Here is an 18351-nt window from a genome sequence, read left to right on the forward strand (position 1 = left end):
GAAGAGTGTTGAAAACCATCGTTTTGGTTCCTCCACCATGTGCCCCCCCCCCTCCACCAGATCCCGGCGGGCCTGTTCATTCCCAGCATGGCGGTGGGAGCCATCGCCGGGCGCATCATGGGCATCGCCGTGGAGCAGATGGCGTACCACCACCACGACTGGATCATCTTCAAGAACTGGTGCCGCCCCGGAGCCGACTGCGTCACCCCCGGACTCTACGCCATGGTGGGGGCCGCCGCCTGTCTGGGTGAGTGTTGTTTAGCCCATTCTGGGCGGGAACCCCCTTTTGGTGTTTTAAGCATTAGGTTATGCTTTAGCTGTTCAAAAAATAGCAGATCTACAAGCTCGTACACCAGGGGGCGTGGTCATCATGTTGTTTTAACCTCCCACCACCAGGGGGTCATCATGTTGTTTTAACCTCCCACCACCAGGGGCTCATCATGTTGTTTTAACCTCCCACCACCAGGGGCTCATCATGTTGTTTTAACCCCCCACCTTCAGGGGGCGTGACGCGCATGACGGTGTCCCTGGTGGTCATCATGTTCGAGCTGACGGGCGGCCTGGAGTACATCGTCCCTCTGATGGCGGCCGCGGTCACCAGTAAGTGGGTGGCCGACGCCTTCGGGAAGGAGGGGATCTACGAGTCTCACATCCAGCTGAACGGCTACCCCTACCTGGACGTACGGGACGAGTTCACGCACCGCACGCTGGCCACGGACGTCATGAGGCCGCGGCGCAGCGAGCCGCCGCTCGCCGTGCTCACGCAGGTGAGGAGGAGACGGCGTTGTTTTTTGTCGCAGGAAAATTAATTGATTTTTAGTTTTAGGACGTTTTAGTCTGTCGAATGTAGTTTTCCTTCAGTTTTAGTCACATTTTAGTCACCCGGAATGTCTTGGTGTTAGTCTAGTTTTAGTCACCCGGAATGTCTTGGTGTTAGTCTAGTTTTAGTCGACTGAATGTCTTGTCTTGGTGTTAGTCTAGTTTTAGTCGATTGCATGTCTTGTCTTGGTGTTAGTCTAGTTTTAGTCACCCGGAATGTCTTGTATTGGTGTTAGTCTAGTTTTAGTCGACTGAATGTCTTGTCTTGGTGTTAGTCTAGTTTTAGTCGACTGGATGTCTTGTCTTGGTGTTAGTCTAGTTTTAGTCGACTGAATGTCTTGTCTTGGTGTTAGTCTAGTTTTAGTCACCCGGAATGTCTTGTCTTGGTGTTAGTCTAGTTTTAGTCGACTGAATGCCATAAGATTTCAGTACGCCTCTCGGCTACCGTATGCTCCGCTCTGTCCCCATGTCGACTAAATCTACAGTTGATTTAGTCGACTGAAATGTATTTTGGCAGGCCTTGATGCCGTCGTAATGACTGATTTTACACTCTAAAAAAAAAAATTGTAATAACTGTGTCCTCCTGTAGGACGGCACCCCCTAGAGGATGTAGTAACACCCTGTGTCCTGTAGGAGGACAGCACCACCTAGAGGATGTAGTAACACCCTGTGTCCTGTAGGACAGCACCCCCTAGATGATGTAGTAACACCCTGTGTCCTGTAGGAGGACAGCACCCCCTAGAGGATTGGGGTGCTGTCCTCCTAGTCCCCTAGAGGACCCCCTGTGAGATGGCTCCCCATCTCATTCCGGACTGAATATAAGATTTCCCTGCTAACCCACCAGTGCATCCACGGCAATGCCCCCCCCCCCCCTACCTCAAGGAACTTGTCACAGTTCAATCCTCTACCCGCTCCCTCCGCTCCTCAAACACCAACCTCCTCAAACCCATAAAGACAAACCTACGCACCATGGGCGACTGGGCCTTCTGCTCGGTCGCCCCCGAACTGTGGAACGCTCTCCCCGCCCACCTGAGAGCCCCACAGTCGGTTGACACTTTTAAGAGAGGACTAAAAACGTTCCTTTTTACCAAAGCATTCTTATAGCCTTGCCCTTATGTTTTAAATGTTCCTTATGTTTTAAATGTTCCTTATGTTTTAAATGTTCCTGTTTTATTAGATGTTTTTAATGGTGTGTTGTTTCTTCTGCTTTTATTTTGCTGTAGCACTTTGAGATTCCATGGAATGTAAAGTGCGTTATAAATAAAATCCATTATTATTGAGTGGTGTAAACCACTCCTACAACTGGCTTTTGTGTGCATAAAAAAATGACCATGGTTGCTATGTTCAAAATAATTTCTGACGTAATTAAATCACACCCGGGTGAACTGGATGACCGTAGCAACCGTGGTCATTTTCTCTGCACAGAAAAAGCCAGTTGTGAAATCACATCCGGGTGTGATTTCATTACGTCAGATCAGAGCTGATCAGGCTACATAATACCTTACCTTATTTCATTACGTCAGACATTACGTCAGACCACAGCTGATCATGCTATATAAAACCTTACACCACTCAGTTCACACGGGTGTGATTTTTATTATTATTAGTAACACCCTGTGTCCTGTAGGAGGACAGCACCACCTAGAGGATGTAGTAACACCCTGTGTCCTGTAGGAGGACAGCACCACCTAGAGGATGTAGTAACACCCTGTGTCCTGTAGGAGGACAGCACCACCTAGAGGATGTAGTAACACCCTGTGTCCTGTAGGAGGACAGCACCACCTAGAGGATGTAGTAACACCCTGTGTCCTGTAGGACGGCACCCCCTAGAGGATGTAGTAACACCCTGTGTCCTGTAGGAGGACAGCACCCCCTAGAGGATGTAGTAACACCCTGTGTCCTGTAGGACGGCACCACGGTGGAGGACGTGGAGACGCTCATCAAGGACACGGACTACAACGGCTTCCCCGTCGTCGTGTCCCGCGAGTCTGAGAGGCTCATCGGCTTCGTGCAGCGCAGGGACCTCACCCTGGCTATCAGTAAGACCTCACCCTATTGGCTATCAGTAAGACCTCACCCTATTGGCTATCAGTAAGACCTCACCCTATTGGCTATCAGTAAGACCTCACCCTATTGGTTGCTCCTGATGTGCAGGTTGGTGCCTTGCATGGTTTCCTCCGCCATCGGTGTGTGAATGGGTAATGCACAATCAAAGCACCTTGGATAAAAGTGCTATAGAGCGTCGCAGTCCCGCCCCCTTTCATGACGACGCCAGGCCCAGGAAATAATTCCCAATGCATTTTTCCCTCATAGACATTTCGAAAAGTATTTATTTAAAGACCTTTTAAGCGTCGTACGAAGCCAACTGGAGTCGTGACAACTCATGACAACAAACATGTCACAATGTTTGGGGCCGTACAAATAATTAGAAACAAAGAAAAACAACAATAAAAGTGTTGTAACCTGCCCTTTTTTTCTTCGTTCTTCGTTCGTTACCCTCCATTGACTCCCCATTCATCCACATTGCGTTTGTGATCTGCTTGTATTAAACAACGTTAAACTCTTTCAATCTGCCGAGTTTTTGTGTCATAAAAATCCACCGTAGAAATTTATGAGAAGGTTATGAGATACTTTCTGTCAAGACATTCTGTGCAGGTGATTCTTTTTCTAAGTTTTGGAGTTTGGAAGCGCTCGTCGTAAGTCACTGAACGGCCCTGCGTGCCATCTGTTCCGCATTTGCACATAATGCAGGAGGCAACAGCGCGACCCGTTAATAAAAACGAGTGCTTCCAAACTCCAGCACTTAGGAAAGAAATCACCTGCAGAGAATGTCTTGACAGAAAGTATCTCATAACCTTCTCATAAATTTCCACGGTGGATTTTTATGACACAAAAGCTCGGCAGATTGAAAGAGGATAATTCAAGCTTGGCCTAGAGCTGCAATGTTGGTGAGTTTAACGTTGTTTAATACAAGCAGATCGCAAACGCAAATTGGATGAGTGGGGAGTCAATGGAGGGTATTGCAACTCTAGATTCATCCCATTATAAACAAAATCTAGAGTTGCAAATTGCGGCTACGGTGTGGTCTACCTTAACCCATTTAGACCTACAATAAGTTCGATTCTACAAATGCCTTCTAAATCCTGACAGTTTTCTGAAAAACCTCATGTTTCTATGTCAGTCGTTCTCAAACATTTTCATGTCAAGGACCCCCAAAATTATATGTAATCGGCCGCCGACCCTCATCTGAAAACATGTAGTTCCAGGGACTCCCCGGAAGCAAAGATTTGAGTTAAAAACGTTTTGCTGTGAAACAATATATTCAAACATTTGGGCCACATTTTCACGATTTTTCAAAAAATAGCAGATCTACGAGCTTGAAGATCTGCTATTTTTCAACAGCTAAAGTATAACATAATGCTTTAAAACACCAAAAGGGGGTTCCCGCCCCCAAAATGGGTTAAAAAAACATGTTTGGTCCAAACCCACCTGACACGGTTCTCCTCCTCCTCCTCTGCAGAGAACGCCCGTCAGAAGCAGGAGGGCGTGGTCAGCAGCTCCGTGGTGTATTTCACGGAGGACGGCCCGGCGCTGCCCGCCTCGGACCCTCAGCCCCTGAAGCTGCGTCGCATCCTGAACCTCAGCCCCTTCACCGTGACCGACCACACCCCCATGGAGACGGTGGTCGACATCTTCAGGAAGCTGGGCCTCCGACAGTGTCTGGTCACCCGGAGCGGGTGAGTGAGGAGGAGCCCCCCCCTCCCCTCCACCAAACACCAGGCCTTGTTGACGGATTTGGAAGAGATTTTGAAGGTTCTGGTTCCAAAAATGAACCAGTATTTAATGTGTCTGTGGTTAGGGTTGGAGGTAGAGTAGCCCTGTCTGACCAATAGGGTGTGAGGTAGGTTGTGGGTCTAATGACAGCCTGACCAATAGGGTGTGAGGTAGGTTGTGGTCTAATGACAGTCTGACCAATAGGGTGTGAGGTAGGTTGTGGGTCTAATGACAGTCTGACCAATAGGGTGTGAGGTAGGTTGTGGGTCTAATGACAGTCGGACCAATAGGGTGTGAGGTAGGTGTGGGTCTAATGACAGTCTGACCAATAGGGTGTGAGGTAGGTTGTGGGTCTAATGACAGTCTGACCAATAGGGTGTGAGGTAGGTTGTGGGTCTAATGACAGTCTGACCAATAGGGTGTGAGGTAGGCTGTGGGTCTAATGACAGTCTGACCAATAGGGTGTGAGGTAGGTTGTGGGTCTAATGACAGTCTGACCAATAGGGTGTGAGGTAGGTTGTGGGTCTAATGACAGTCTGACCAATAGGGTGTGAGGTAGGTTGTGGGTCTAATGACAGTCTGACCAATAGGGTGTGAGGTAGGTTGTGGGTCTAATGACAGTCTGACCAATAGGGTGTGAAGTAGGTTGTCTGTCTAATGACAGTCTGACCAATAGGGTGTGAGGTAGGTTGTGGGTCTAATGACAGTCTGACCAATAGGGTGTGAGGTAGGTTGTGGGTCTAATGACAGTCGGACCAATAGGGTGTGAGGTAGGCTGTGGGTCTAATGACAGTCTGACCAATAGGGTGTGAGGTAGGTTGTGGGTCTAATGACAGTCTGACCAATAGGGTGTGAGGTAGGTTGTGGGTCTAATGACAGTCTGACCAATAGGGTGTGAGGTAGGTTGTGGGTCTAATGACAGTCTGACCAATAGGGTGTGAGGTAGGTTGTGGGTCTAATGACAGTCTGACCAATAGGGTGTGAGGTAGGTTGTGGGTCTAATGACAGTCTGACCAATAGGGTGTGAGGTAGGTTGTGGGTCTAATGACAGTCTGACCAATAGGGTGTGAAGTAGGTTGTCTGTCTAATGACAGTCTGACCAATAGTATGTCTAAACTAAAGCCTGTACCCTTTTCAATCAATCAATCAATCAATCATAGCATAGTATTTACATGATGTTTAGATTTAAGGTGCAAAAGGTAGCAAGCAGCACAAGGGCAGCTTCACACAATACGGCAAAACATGTTTTTTTGATTGATTGATTAAGTATTTATTAACAGTTTGCAGAATTACAGTACATTTCAAGCACAACTCAACACAAAGACTGTTGAGTGGACGACACCATAAAGCATTACACTGGTTTACAAGAGGGTCCACCTTGTTCAATTAATCAGTACAGTACATGTTACATGTACTGTAGCAATCTACTACATACAAAATACTGAATACTCTCCCCCTCTCCTCTCCTCTCCTCTCCTCTCCTCTCCTCTCCAGTCGTCTCCTAGGCATTATCACCAAGAAGGACGTGCTGCGTCACATGGCTCAGATGATGAACCAGGACCCAGAATCCATCATGTTCAACTGACCTTTGACCCAGAATCCATCATGTTCAACTGACCTTTGACCCAGAATCCATCATGTTCAACTGACCTTTGACCCAGAATCCATCATGTTCAACTGACCTTTGACCCAGAATCCATCATGTTCAACTGACCTTTGACCCAGAATCCACCATGTTCAACTGACCTTTGACCCAGAATCCACCATGTTTAACTAGATGAATGACCCCTGACCTTTGGGACCGTGTAAATAGTGCAACACTACTGTACTGTAACCAGTGATATGCTGTATAGTTACTGTACCCCCCCCCCCCCCCCCCCACAGTGGCTCTCAAAGCAGGGACCCCCCCCCCCCCGTTTCCTCGGGGGGCCGTACGTAGCCAAGTACGTTCATGTGGAGGTCGGGGGACCCCCAGGGGTCCTTGGAGGTCCTTGGAGGTCGGGGGACCCCCAGGGGTCCTTGGAGGACATGAAAAGGTTTGAGAACCACACTGTCCTCGCCCTAACCGTCCTGACTAACAGTGTTGTTTTCGTCGACTAAAACTCGGACGAAAAAGGTTCGTCGACTACCTTTTTTCACTGACGAAAACCAAATGGAAACTAAATGAAAACTAAGCTATGATGACTAAAACTAAGACTAAATGTATTGACCATTTCGTCAACAAATAAAAACTAGACTAAAATGTCAGTAAGTCATTTTACACTAGGTTGCATGCTGAAAATAGCAGATCTATAAGCTCACAACGGCCGCGCTGCGAGGCGTTGTGAGCTTGTAGATCAGCTATTTTGTGTGAAAAATGTAAAATCAGTCATTACGACGGCATCATGGCCCGCCAAAATACATTTTAATCGACTAAATCAACTGTAAATCGACTAAAATCTTATATTTAGTTGACTGAAACTAGACTATTCAAGATCACTAACGACTAGAACTAAAATCTAAATTTGCTGCCAAAAACAACTCTGTTGACTAGAACCACTGTCCTCACCCTATCCGTCGTCCTCCTAGAACCACTGTCCTCACCCTATCCGTCCTGACTGTCCTCCTACTAGAACCACTGTCCTCACCCTATCCGTCCTCCTCCTAGAACCACTGTCCTCACCCTATCCGTCCTGACTGTCGTCCTCCTAGAACCACTGTCCTCACCCTATCCGTCCTGACTGTCCTCCTACTAGAACCACTGTCCTCACCCTATCCGTCCTGACTGTCCTCCTAGAACCACTGTCCTCACCCTATCCGTCCTGACTGTCCTCCTCCTAGAACCACTGTCCTCACCCTATCCGTCCTGACTGTCCTCCTACTAGAACCACTTTCCTCACCCTATCCGTCCTGACCGTTTGACCCGCGGCCACTCTGTCTGTTTGACCCGCGGCCACTCTGTCTGCTATCTGTTTGACCCGCGGCCACTCTGTCTGCTATCTGTTTGACCCGCGGCCACTCTGTCTGTTTGACCCTCGCCCACTCTATCTGTTTGACCCTCGCCCACTCTGTCTGCTATCTGTTTGACCATGTCTCCAATTCCCTTCAGTCCCAGATGGCATTTCTGGTCAAAACAAGGTTTACTCCACGGCCCGTATAGCCAACGATGTAATCCTCGCCCATCTATCTACGAGCTCACATTGCGACGCATTGTGAGCTCGCCCCAGTGACGTCACATTGCGACGCATTGTGAGCTCGCCCCAGTGACGTCACATTGCGACGCATTGTGAGCTCGCCCCAGTGACGTCACATTGCGACGCATTGTGAGCTCGCCCCAGTGACGTCACATTGCGACGCATTGTGAGCTCGCCCCAGTGACGTCACATTGCGACGCATTGTGAGCTCGCCCCAGTGACGTCACATTGCGTGGCATTGCGACACGCATTGTGACGCCCGCTCAGTTATTCATCATCTCACATACCGTATCGTTGCTGTCGCTAGAAAACTTGTATGTCCAAAACTGATAATTTTCTGAAAACTGGGAGTAAAAAAAAGTAAGTAAGTTCCAGTGGATTGAATGTATAGTTATTATTATTTATTAATTCTCTTAATGTTAATACTTTTCATTTAGTTCAATATTTATAAAAGCCACAGACACACGTGACCACTTTGTGTAACGCTGTAATATGATAACGTAGGAAATTAATTTACAAAAAGAAAACATGAATATATGGAGATGATTATCTGACTGAGGCCCTCATTTATCAATCGAGTGTAAAATCTGCCCCAAATTCGAGTGTAGGATTCGTAGTACACCCACGTCGGGTCGGCATTTACAAAGTGATCGCAGACAGCTGTTTCTTCCTTAATTTCGTTCGGACGTTTATAAATGTGACGGCTGAAATCTATCTGGCACGCCCTATGAAATCAAGCCTCGCCCTCGTTTTTGCGACATGAACAACTGCAATACGACCTGGAAACCATGGTTACAGGAAAAAAAAAGTTTCATACACACACACAGACGCACGCACGCACACGCAACTTCTGTTTCTCCTCTCGCTTCGCTTCGCTTCCCTTGCTCTCCGCCTCACCCCCCCCCGCACGCACACACGCACATATCGCAAACTGTCAACTGTCACTGTGTGTTGTTAGTTGTATATTAAATTATTAAAGTCTTTTTAATTGAATATACAACAAGATATATTAGTGAACGAAAACCTGAACCTGTGAACCATGAATTAAATAACAAATAGGCGCGCACACACGCTGCTGTTTTGCATAGGTGCTCCTCCTGTCCTGTCTGTCTGTCTCTCTCTATCACTGTGGTCCGTCCGTGCCTCCGTGGCCGTGACCAACTGACCATGCACCGCACGTTCGACACTCGACAGTCTATTTAGATTGCCTCGCAGTCGCTGCAGTGGCTGGGCACTGGTGGTGGTGGGCTGGCTGGGTAGCCTACCTATCTCCGATGCGGTTCCCACTTGCGCTGGTATTCGACATTTGGCATTCGAGCGACGCGTCAGGTTTATTAAACGAGGAGGAGATTGCACAATGCACATACCGTAACTCCAGAAAGACATCGGCCTGCTGTAGATTAGGCTACAGTAGGCTACCCACGTTGGGACTCTCCGCAGCTGCACTAGCCTACTCTCCACCGTCCCGTCATGGAAATATTTCAGCACAGACAGCCCAAATCCTCGCATGTATGCGCTCATGCAAAACACTGTTTAAATGGCTTAAGCATCTAACTTGCAACATTGTTTTTAATTGCGCGATTTTAATTACTTGTAAAGTTGGAAATCTCCTACTAATTTCATATGACACAAAGACACATCTTATATGTATTTAGCCCATATATACCTATACAGTTTTATATAAACATTTTAGGAGTGAATACATATGTTTAGATGCCTGTGACAGCCTCTCAGCTGGTCAAACAATGCTGCTCCGCTGTTCTACGACAGAAAAACAGGTGAGGACAAAGCGTACGACAGCTCCCGACCAGACGTGGTTTTTGTCTTGGCTCAAGTTCAAAATCAAACGTTGGCGCAAATGGTAAATGTCGAAAATTGCGGTAATTTCGGCGTACACCCATATTTTGGCGTACGCACGGTTGATAAATGAGGGCCATAATGTTTTAATATATGGAGATGTGAGGCTTCTGATTATCTGACATAATGTTTTTTACTTGTTTTTCATTTTTTATGGTGAGTCTTCTTGTTTGGTACAATGTAGTGAAATGAGACCATATAACGCCTGGGTTTTTGTATAATGTTATATCATCATATTAATGCATTCATGTCTCTTGTTGGGGTAACAGGTACGCTCGCCACCTTTTCCATCTCGCCCCACTACTCTACCTAGCTGTAAATAACAGGTACGGTCGCCCCTTTTCCACCTCGCCCCACTACTCTACCTAGCTATAAATAACAGGTACGGTCGTCCCTTTTCCACCTCGCCCCACTACTCTACCTAGCTGTAAATAACAGGTACGGTCACCCCTTTTCCACCTCGCCCCACTACTCTACCTAGCTATAAATAACAGGTACGGTCGTCCCTTTTCCACCTCGCCCCACTACTCTACCTAGCTGTAAATAACAGGTACGGTCGCCCCTTTTCCACCTCGCCCCACTACTCTACCTAGCTGTAAATAACAGGTACGGTCGCCCCTTTTCCATCTCGCCCCACTACTCTACCTAGCTGTAAATAACAGGTACGGTCGCCCCTTTTCCATCTCGCCCCACTACTCTACCTAGCTGTAAATAACAAACATAATTCATGTTGGTGATTATATAAAAGGTATTATCATTGTTAACTTCACTCTGTATATCCACGGGCATACTAGCATAATGATGCCATTAGAAAACATGGAAGAAATGTGTTTAATAAAACGAAATTAACTGCTAGAAGGTCCTAAATTAACTTAATGAAGCAGTCACCGACTCTGTGACATGTTGTTCTTTCTAAATTTTACAGAGTATAGAGATCGACTACTACACGATCAAATAAATCTGTATACAAGATAATTTCAGATTTCAGAGAGGGAGGGAAATACTAAATTAACTCGCGGGGGCGAGTTGGTAAAGGGGCGAGTGGTTTGGTATTCCTTGTTGGTTTTAATCACTTGAGCTTTTCAAAAATAGCCGATCTACAAGCATCACAATGCATCACAATGCAGCACACCGAGAGCTTGTAAATTGGCTATTTTTAGACCGTTTCTGAAAAAGCTAAAAAAGAAAATCGATATCGTCACAACAATACAATATCGAGGTATTTTTGGTCAAAAATATCCTGCTATTTGAGTGTGTCAGTATGTCTAGTTTACCTGCCACGCGTGATTCTGTGCCCAACTGTACTGTGTGTACAGTACAGTACAGTACAGTACAGTTCATTATTATCACTTAACGTATCAAACGAGACTGATCGGCAGATTGGAATAGGAAGTCGACCCACATGAACCCGTACTGTGTAATGCACTGGTTCCCAAACTGTTCCATGTCAAGGACCCCCAAATCGACACTAATTAGCCCCGCGGACCCCCCATTTGAAGAGATATGCCAGGGGCCCCCAGTTTGACATGCGTTAGTCTACGGACCCCCCATTTAATGGCATTTCTTTCTATCTCTGGGACCCCAATTTATTTGTAAAAATGTTAATTTAACTCAGAGTGTACAAATGGATCCGTTAGGGTCCATTTGGATCCATTTGTACACTCTCAAGAGTTACAGACCCAGAAGGTTCCATTTGGTTCCAAACTATCATTTAGCTGGGGGATCCCCTGGAACTCCCTCAAGGACCCCAGGGGGTCCCCGGACCCCAGCATTGCGTGCTGAAAACAGCCAAACCTAGAAGCTCCCAACGCGCTGTGGATATCATCGTACAGTGCAACGCATGTCGACCGGTAGCTTGTTTGGTTTTCAATAAGCAACGATGGCGAGCTGAAATTAGACACTACATTACAGAAATCTATTTTTATTTTTTTTATTTTTACCTCAAGTTTATGTTTGCTGCTTTATCCTTGACATCATTGAACATGTAAAAACACTGAAGAAGAAAAACTAGTTGCACTTTGATCATAATAGTCACATTGATGGCAGCAGTATTTTAACATAATAGTCAGTAGTAGTATTAGTATTGGACACACGCTAAAGATTTAGTTTAAATTAAACTCTAAATACACTGGACCAGATAGCCATTGTGATTCAGCCATTTTTATTTTATTTTATTTGTTAGATATTGTTTTCCCCCCCCCACCCCTGCCATGTTGACATTCTGGACACGAGTGTGTGTGTGTGTGTGTGTGTGTGTGTGTGTGTGTGTGTGTGTGTGTGTGTGTGTGTGTGTGTGTGTGTGTGTGTGTGTGTGTGTGTGTGTGTGTGTGTGTGTGTGTGTGTGTGTGTGTGTGTGTGTGTGTGTGTGTGTGTGTGTGTGTGTGTGTGCGTGTCTGTGTGTGCGTGTCTGTGTCTGTGTCTGTGTGTGCTCTAACAATTAGGCTATAATGTTGCTGCCATATCTATGTTCATTGTTAATTATTATTGTAGTTTTCTTTCTGTTAAAATGACACCATATGACATGTTTCTGTTAAAATGACACCATATGACATGTTTCTGTTAAAATGACACCGTACGACATGTTTCTGTTACATTTGGACATTGTGTGAAGAGCTGACCGTAATGACGCTCGTTAATGTGACTGTAGAAAACGTCGATCCACCGTAGAACTGTAGTCATCTCACTGTACTGTCGAAGCGATAGTTCCGATTTTTTTTAATTTAAGCTGTATAAAATACTTGCCAATAATAAGTGGTTGCAACTGTATTAATTGATTCCCGAGTCCCGTGGTGGGAGTTCTGCTCTGGTTTTGGTCAATATTAAGTAGTTCCGGTCATTTTGTGGGGGGCACTGGGGGCCACACATTAAAAGTAAATTAATCCATAATACTAACGTCATTTGTATTGTTGACCTATTAGTGCAACTTTCGTTCATTTTTTACCCCTCACACGGAACTATGTTTTTTGTGTCCATATCATAAAAAAATCATAAAAAATAGTTCCATGTGATAGAGGGGTCAAAGTTGAAAGTTGAACGAAAGTTGCGCTAATCATTAACACGGCCCATTCTTCAACATAGGCTAAACCGGCCACAACTAGACCTGGTACCGGTGGCACTGGTACCGGTGGTACTGGTACCACTACCAGGTACCAGTGGCACTGGTACCAGGTACCGGTGGTACTGGTACCGGTGGTACTGGTAACTGGTACCGGTGGTACTGGTACCTGGTACCGGTACCTGTGGTACTGGTACCACTACCAGGTACCGGTGGTACTGTACTTACTGTAAAATTGTAAATATGTTTTTGCAGTGTGTGTGACATCATCAACCAAGGCTGACTGTTGTTAGATAGAACCTTTATTGACATTAACGTGAACCTCATGCACAGTAAAATGAACCTTTATTGACATTAACGTGAACCTCATGCACAGTAAAATGAACCTTTATTGACATTAACGTGAACCTCATGCACAGTAAAATGAACCTTCATTGACATTAACGTGAACCTCATGCACAGTAAAAGCTCACAGATGAACCAGTGGTTGTCGTGGTGATTGTGTTCCTGTGAATGATCCTGTAATGCAGTGGTTTCCAAACTTTTTCATGTCAAGGACCCCCAAATTGACACTAATTAGCCTCGCGGACCCCCATTTGGAAAAGACATGCCAGGGACCCCCATAAGAGAATATTTGTACGGCTCTAGTAGTGATTCTCAACCCGTTTAATTTCAAGGACCCCCCAGTTTGACATGCGTTAGTCTATGGACCCCCCATTTAATGGCATTTCTATCTCTGGGACCCCCAATTTATATTGTAAAATCAATGTTAATTTAACTAATTTGGTTCCATTTGTACACTCAGAGTTACAGACCCATAAGGGTCCATTTGGTTCCAAACTGGACCCCCTGGAACCCCCTCAAGGACCCCTCCCTGGGGGTCCCCGGACCCCACTTTGGGAACCACTGCTGTAATGAAGGACAAGTTAAACAAACTTATTTTTCTTCGTAGTTTGGTCATTTCAAGGATTTGTAACACACAGAATTGCACAACATAACTGGATAAAATATAGGGAATATATTATTTCATGTATCGGTATATACAGTGTATAAGTTTTCATTTATTGTGCTTAATTGTTGTGAAGTGACGGCCAAGCTACACCAGGCTTTTCTCGCGCGTTTACCCTAAACGCGCGGGCCGCGCGTGCGTTTTAAAAAAAATAGAAAAGCCTGGTGTAGCTTGGCAGTGAAATGTTACAGTGGGAGTTCACAACCACTCCAAACTGTCCCGTACTGTACATATCTGTCACTCTGACGGGTCCCGTACTGTACATATCTGTCACCGGGTCTACTACTGCAGGGGTTCTCAACCCGTGGGTCGTGACCCCTCGGGGGGTCGCCAAATTATTTTAGGGGGTCCCCAAATTATTAAAAAAAAAAAAAAAAAAAGATTTACATTTTTTTTTTTCACGATTTTTCAAAAATAGCAGACCTACAAGCTCGTAGTGCGTCACTCGGTGGCGCGCTATGAGCTTGTAGATCTGCTATTTTTCAATAGCTAAATTATAACAATGCTTAAAACACCAAAAGGGGTTCCCGCCCAAAATGGTTTAAGGTTATTGTAGCAGTCAATTTATATTGGGGGTCGGGAGGGGGCGGGGCGGGGGTCCCGAGGCATTGCCAAAGCATTTCCGGGGGTCCCCGGCCAAAAACGTTTGAGAACCCCTGTACTACTGTACATATCTGTCACTCTGACGGGTCTACTACTGTACATATCTGTCACTCTGACGGGTCCCGTACTGTACATATCTGTCACTCTGACGGGTCTACTACTGTACATATCTGTCACTCTGACGGGTCCCGTACTGTACATATCTGTCACTGTGACGGGTCCCGTACTGTACATATCTGTCACTCGGACGGGTCCCATACTGTACATATCTGTCACTCTGACGGGTCTACTACTGTACATATCTGTCACTCTGACGGGTCTACTACTGTACATATCTGTAACTCTGACGGGTCTACTACTGTACATATCTGTCACTCTGACGGGTCCCGTACTGTACATATCTGTCACTCTGACGGGTCCCGTACTGTACATATCTGTCACTCTGACGGGTCCCATACTGTACATATCTGTCACTCTGACGGGTCTACTACTGTACATATCTGTCACTCTGACGGGTCTACTACTGTACATATCTGTCACTCTGATGGGTCCCGTACTGTACATATCTGTCACTCTGACGGGTCTACTACTGTACATATCTGTCACTCTGACGGGTCCCCTACTGTACATATCTGTCACTCTGATGGGTCCCGTACTGTACATATGTCACTCTGACGGGTCTACTACTGTACATATCTGTCACTCTGATGGGTCCCGTACTGTACATATCTGTCACTCTGACGGGTCCCGTACTGTACATATGTCACTCTGACGGGTCTACTACTGTACATATCTGTCACTCTGACGGGTCCCGTACTGTACATATCTGTCACTCTGACGGGTCCTACTACTGTACATATCTGTCACTCTGACGGGTCTACTACTGTACATATCTGTCACTCTGACGGGTCCCGTACTGTACATATCTGTCACTCTGACGGGTCTACTACTGTACATATCTGTCACTCTGACGGGTCTACTACTGTACATATCTGTCACTCTGACGGGTCCCGTACTGTACATATCTGTCACTCTGACGGGTCCCGTACTGTACATATCTGTCACTCTGACGGGTCCCGTACTGTACATATCTGTCACTCTGATGGGTCTACTACTGTACATATCTGTCACTCTGACGGGTCTACTGTACATATCTGTCACTCTGACGGGTCTACTACTGTACATATCTGTCACTCTGACGGGTCTACTGTACATATCTGTCACTCTGACGGGTCTACTACTGTACATATCTGTCACTCTGACGGGTCCCGTACTGTACATATCTGTCACTCTGACGGGTCCCGTACTGTACATATCTGTCACTCTGACGGGTCCCATACTGTACATATCTGTCACTCTGACGGGTCTACTACTGTACATATCTGTCACTCTGACGGGTCTACTACTGTACATATCTGTCACTCTGATGGGTCCCGTACTGTACATATCTGTCACTCTGACGGGTCTACTACTGTACATATCTGTCACTCTGACGGGTCCCCTACTGTACATATCTGTCACTCTGATGGGTCCCGTACTGTACATATGTCACTCTGACGGGTCTACTACTGTACATATCTGTCACTCTGATGGGTCCCGTACTGTACATATCTGTCACTCTGACGGGTCCCGTACTGTACATATGTCACTCTGACGGGTCTACTACTGTACATATCTGTCACTCTGACGGGTCCCGTACTGTACATATCTGTCACTCTGACGGGTCCTACTACTGTACATATCTGTCACTCTGACGGGTCCTACTACTGTACATATCTGTCACTCTGACGGGTCTACTACTGTACATATCTGTCACTCTGACGGGTCCCGTACTGTACATATCTGTCACTCTGACGGGTCCCATACTGTACATATCTGTCACTCTGACGGGTCTACTACTGTACATATCTGTCACTCTGACGGGTCTACTACTGTACATATCTGTCACTCTGACGGGTCCCGTACTGTACATATCTGTCACTCTGACGGGTCCCGTACTGTACATATCTGTCACTCTGACGGGTCCCGTACTGTACATATCTGTCACTCTGACGGGTCCCGTACTGTACATATCTGTCACTCTGACGGGTCTACTACTGTACATATCTGTCACTCTGACGGGTCTACTACTGTACATATCTGTCACTCTGATGGGTCTACTACTGTACATATCTGTCACTCTGACGGGTCTACTGTACATATCTGTCACTCTGACGGGTCCCGTACTGTACATATCTGTCACTCTGACGGGTCCCGTACTGTACATATCTGTCACTCTGACGGGTCCCGTACTGTACATATCTGTCACTCTGACGGGTCCCATACTGTACATATCTGTCACTCTGACGGGTCTACTACTGTACATATCTGTCACTCTGACGGGTCTACTACTGTACATATCTGTCACTCTGACGGGTCCCATACTGTACATATCTGTCACTCTGACGGGTCCCATACTGTACATATCTGTCACTCTGACGGGTCCTACTACTGTACATATCTGTCACTCTGACGGGTCTACTACTGTACATATCTGTCACTCTGACGGGTCCTACTACTGTACATATCTGTCACTCTGACGGGTCTACTACTGTACATATCTGTCACTCTGACGGGTCTACTACTGTACATATCTGTCACTCTGACGGGTCCTACTACTGTACATATCTGTCACTCTGACGGGTCCTACTACTGTACATATCTGTCACTCTGACGGGTCTACTACTGTACATATCTGTCACTCTGACGGGTCCCGTACTGTACATATCTGTCACTCTGATGGGTCCCCTACTGTACATATCTGTCACTCTGACGGGTCCCGTACTGTACATATCTGTCACTCTGACGGGTCCCGTACTGTACATATCTGTCACTCTGACGGGTCCCGTACTGTACATATCTGTCACCGGGTCTACTACTGCAGGGGTTCTCAACCCGTGGGTCGCGACCCCTCGGGGGGTCGCCAAATTATTTTAGGGGGTCCCCAAATTATTTTCCAAAAAAAAAAAAAAAGATGTAATTTTTTTTAATTTTCACGATTTTTCAAAAATAGCAGACCTACAAGCTCGTAGCGCGCCACTCGGTGGCGCGCTATGAGCTTGTAGATCTGCTATTTTTCAATAGCTAAATTATAACAATGCTTAAAACACCAAAAGGGGTTCCCTCCCAAAATGGTTTAAGGTTATTGTAGCAGTCAATTTATATTGGGGGTCGGGAGGGGGCGGGGCGGGGGTCCCGAGACATTGCCAAAGCATTTCCGGGGGTCCCCGGCCAAAAACGTTGAGAACCCCTGTACTACTGTACATATCTGTCACTCTGACGGGTCCCGTACTGTACATATCTGTCACTCTGACGGGTCCCATACTGTACATATCTGTCACTCTGACGGGTCCCGTACTGTACATATCTGTCACTCGGACGGGTCCCATACTGTACATATCTGTCACTCTGACGGGTCCTACTACTGTACATATCTGTCACTCTGACGGGTCCCATACTGTACATATCTGTCACTCTGACGGGTCTACTACTGTACATATCTGTCACTCTGACGGGTCCTACTACTGTACATATCTGTCACTCTGACGGGTCTACTACTGTACATATCTGTCACTCTGACGGGTCCCATACTGTACATATCTGTCACTCTGACGGGTCTACTACTGTACATATCTGTCACTCTGACGGGTCTACTACTGTACATATCTGTCACTCTGACGGGTCCCGTACTGTACATATCTGTCACTCTGATGGGTCCCCTACTGTACATATCTGTCACTCTGACGGGTCCCGTACTGTACATATCTGTCACTCTGACGGGTCTACTACTGTACATATCTGTCACTCTGACGGGTCCTACTACTGTACATATCTGTCACTCTGACGGGTCCCATACTGTACATATCTGTCACTCTGACGGGTCTACTACTGTACATATCTGTCACTCTGACGGGTCTACTACTGTACATATCTGTCACTCTGACGGGTCTACTACTGTACATATCTGTCACTCTGACGGGTCCTACTACTGTACATATCTGTCACTCTGACGGGTCCCGTAC

General features: G+C 46.4%; 1 protein-coding gene across 1 annotated transcript in view; it reads left to right on the forward strand.

Moving 5' to 3' along the window:
• clcn4 (chloride channel, voltage-sensitive 4) overlaps positions 1-8645 on the forward strand; it is a 57598-nt gene extending 48953 nt beyond the window's left edge. Inside the window, exons 11-15 of the mRNA XM_079495161.1 lie at positions 61-247; positions 502-767; positions 2726-2858; positions 4340-4556; positions 6088-8645. Of these exons, the coding sequence (XP_079351287.1) occupies positions 61-247; positions 502-767; positions 2726-2858; positions 4340-4556; positions 6088-6178 (894 nt within the window). The 3' untranslated portion in view covers positions 6179-8645. The remainder of the gene's footprint in view (positions 1-60; positions 248-501; positions 768-2725; positions 2859-4339; positions 4557-6087) is intronic.
• The last annotated feature ends 9706 nt before the right edge of the window (positions 8646-18351 follow it).

The sequence above is a fragment of the Electrona antarctica genome (assembly GCF_951216825.1).
Source record: "Electrona antarctica genome assembly, chromosome: 24".
In the NCBI taxonomy this organism is placed as follows: domain Eukaryota; kingdom Metazoa; phylum Chordata; class Actinopteri; order Myctophiformes; family Myctophidae; genus Electrona; species Electrona antarctica.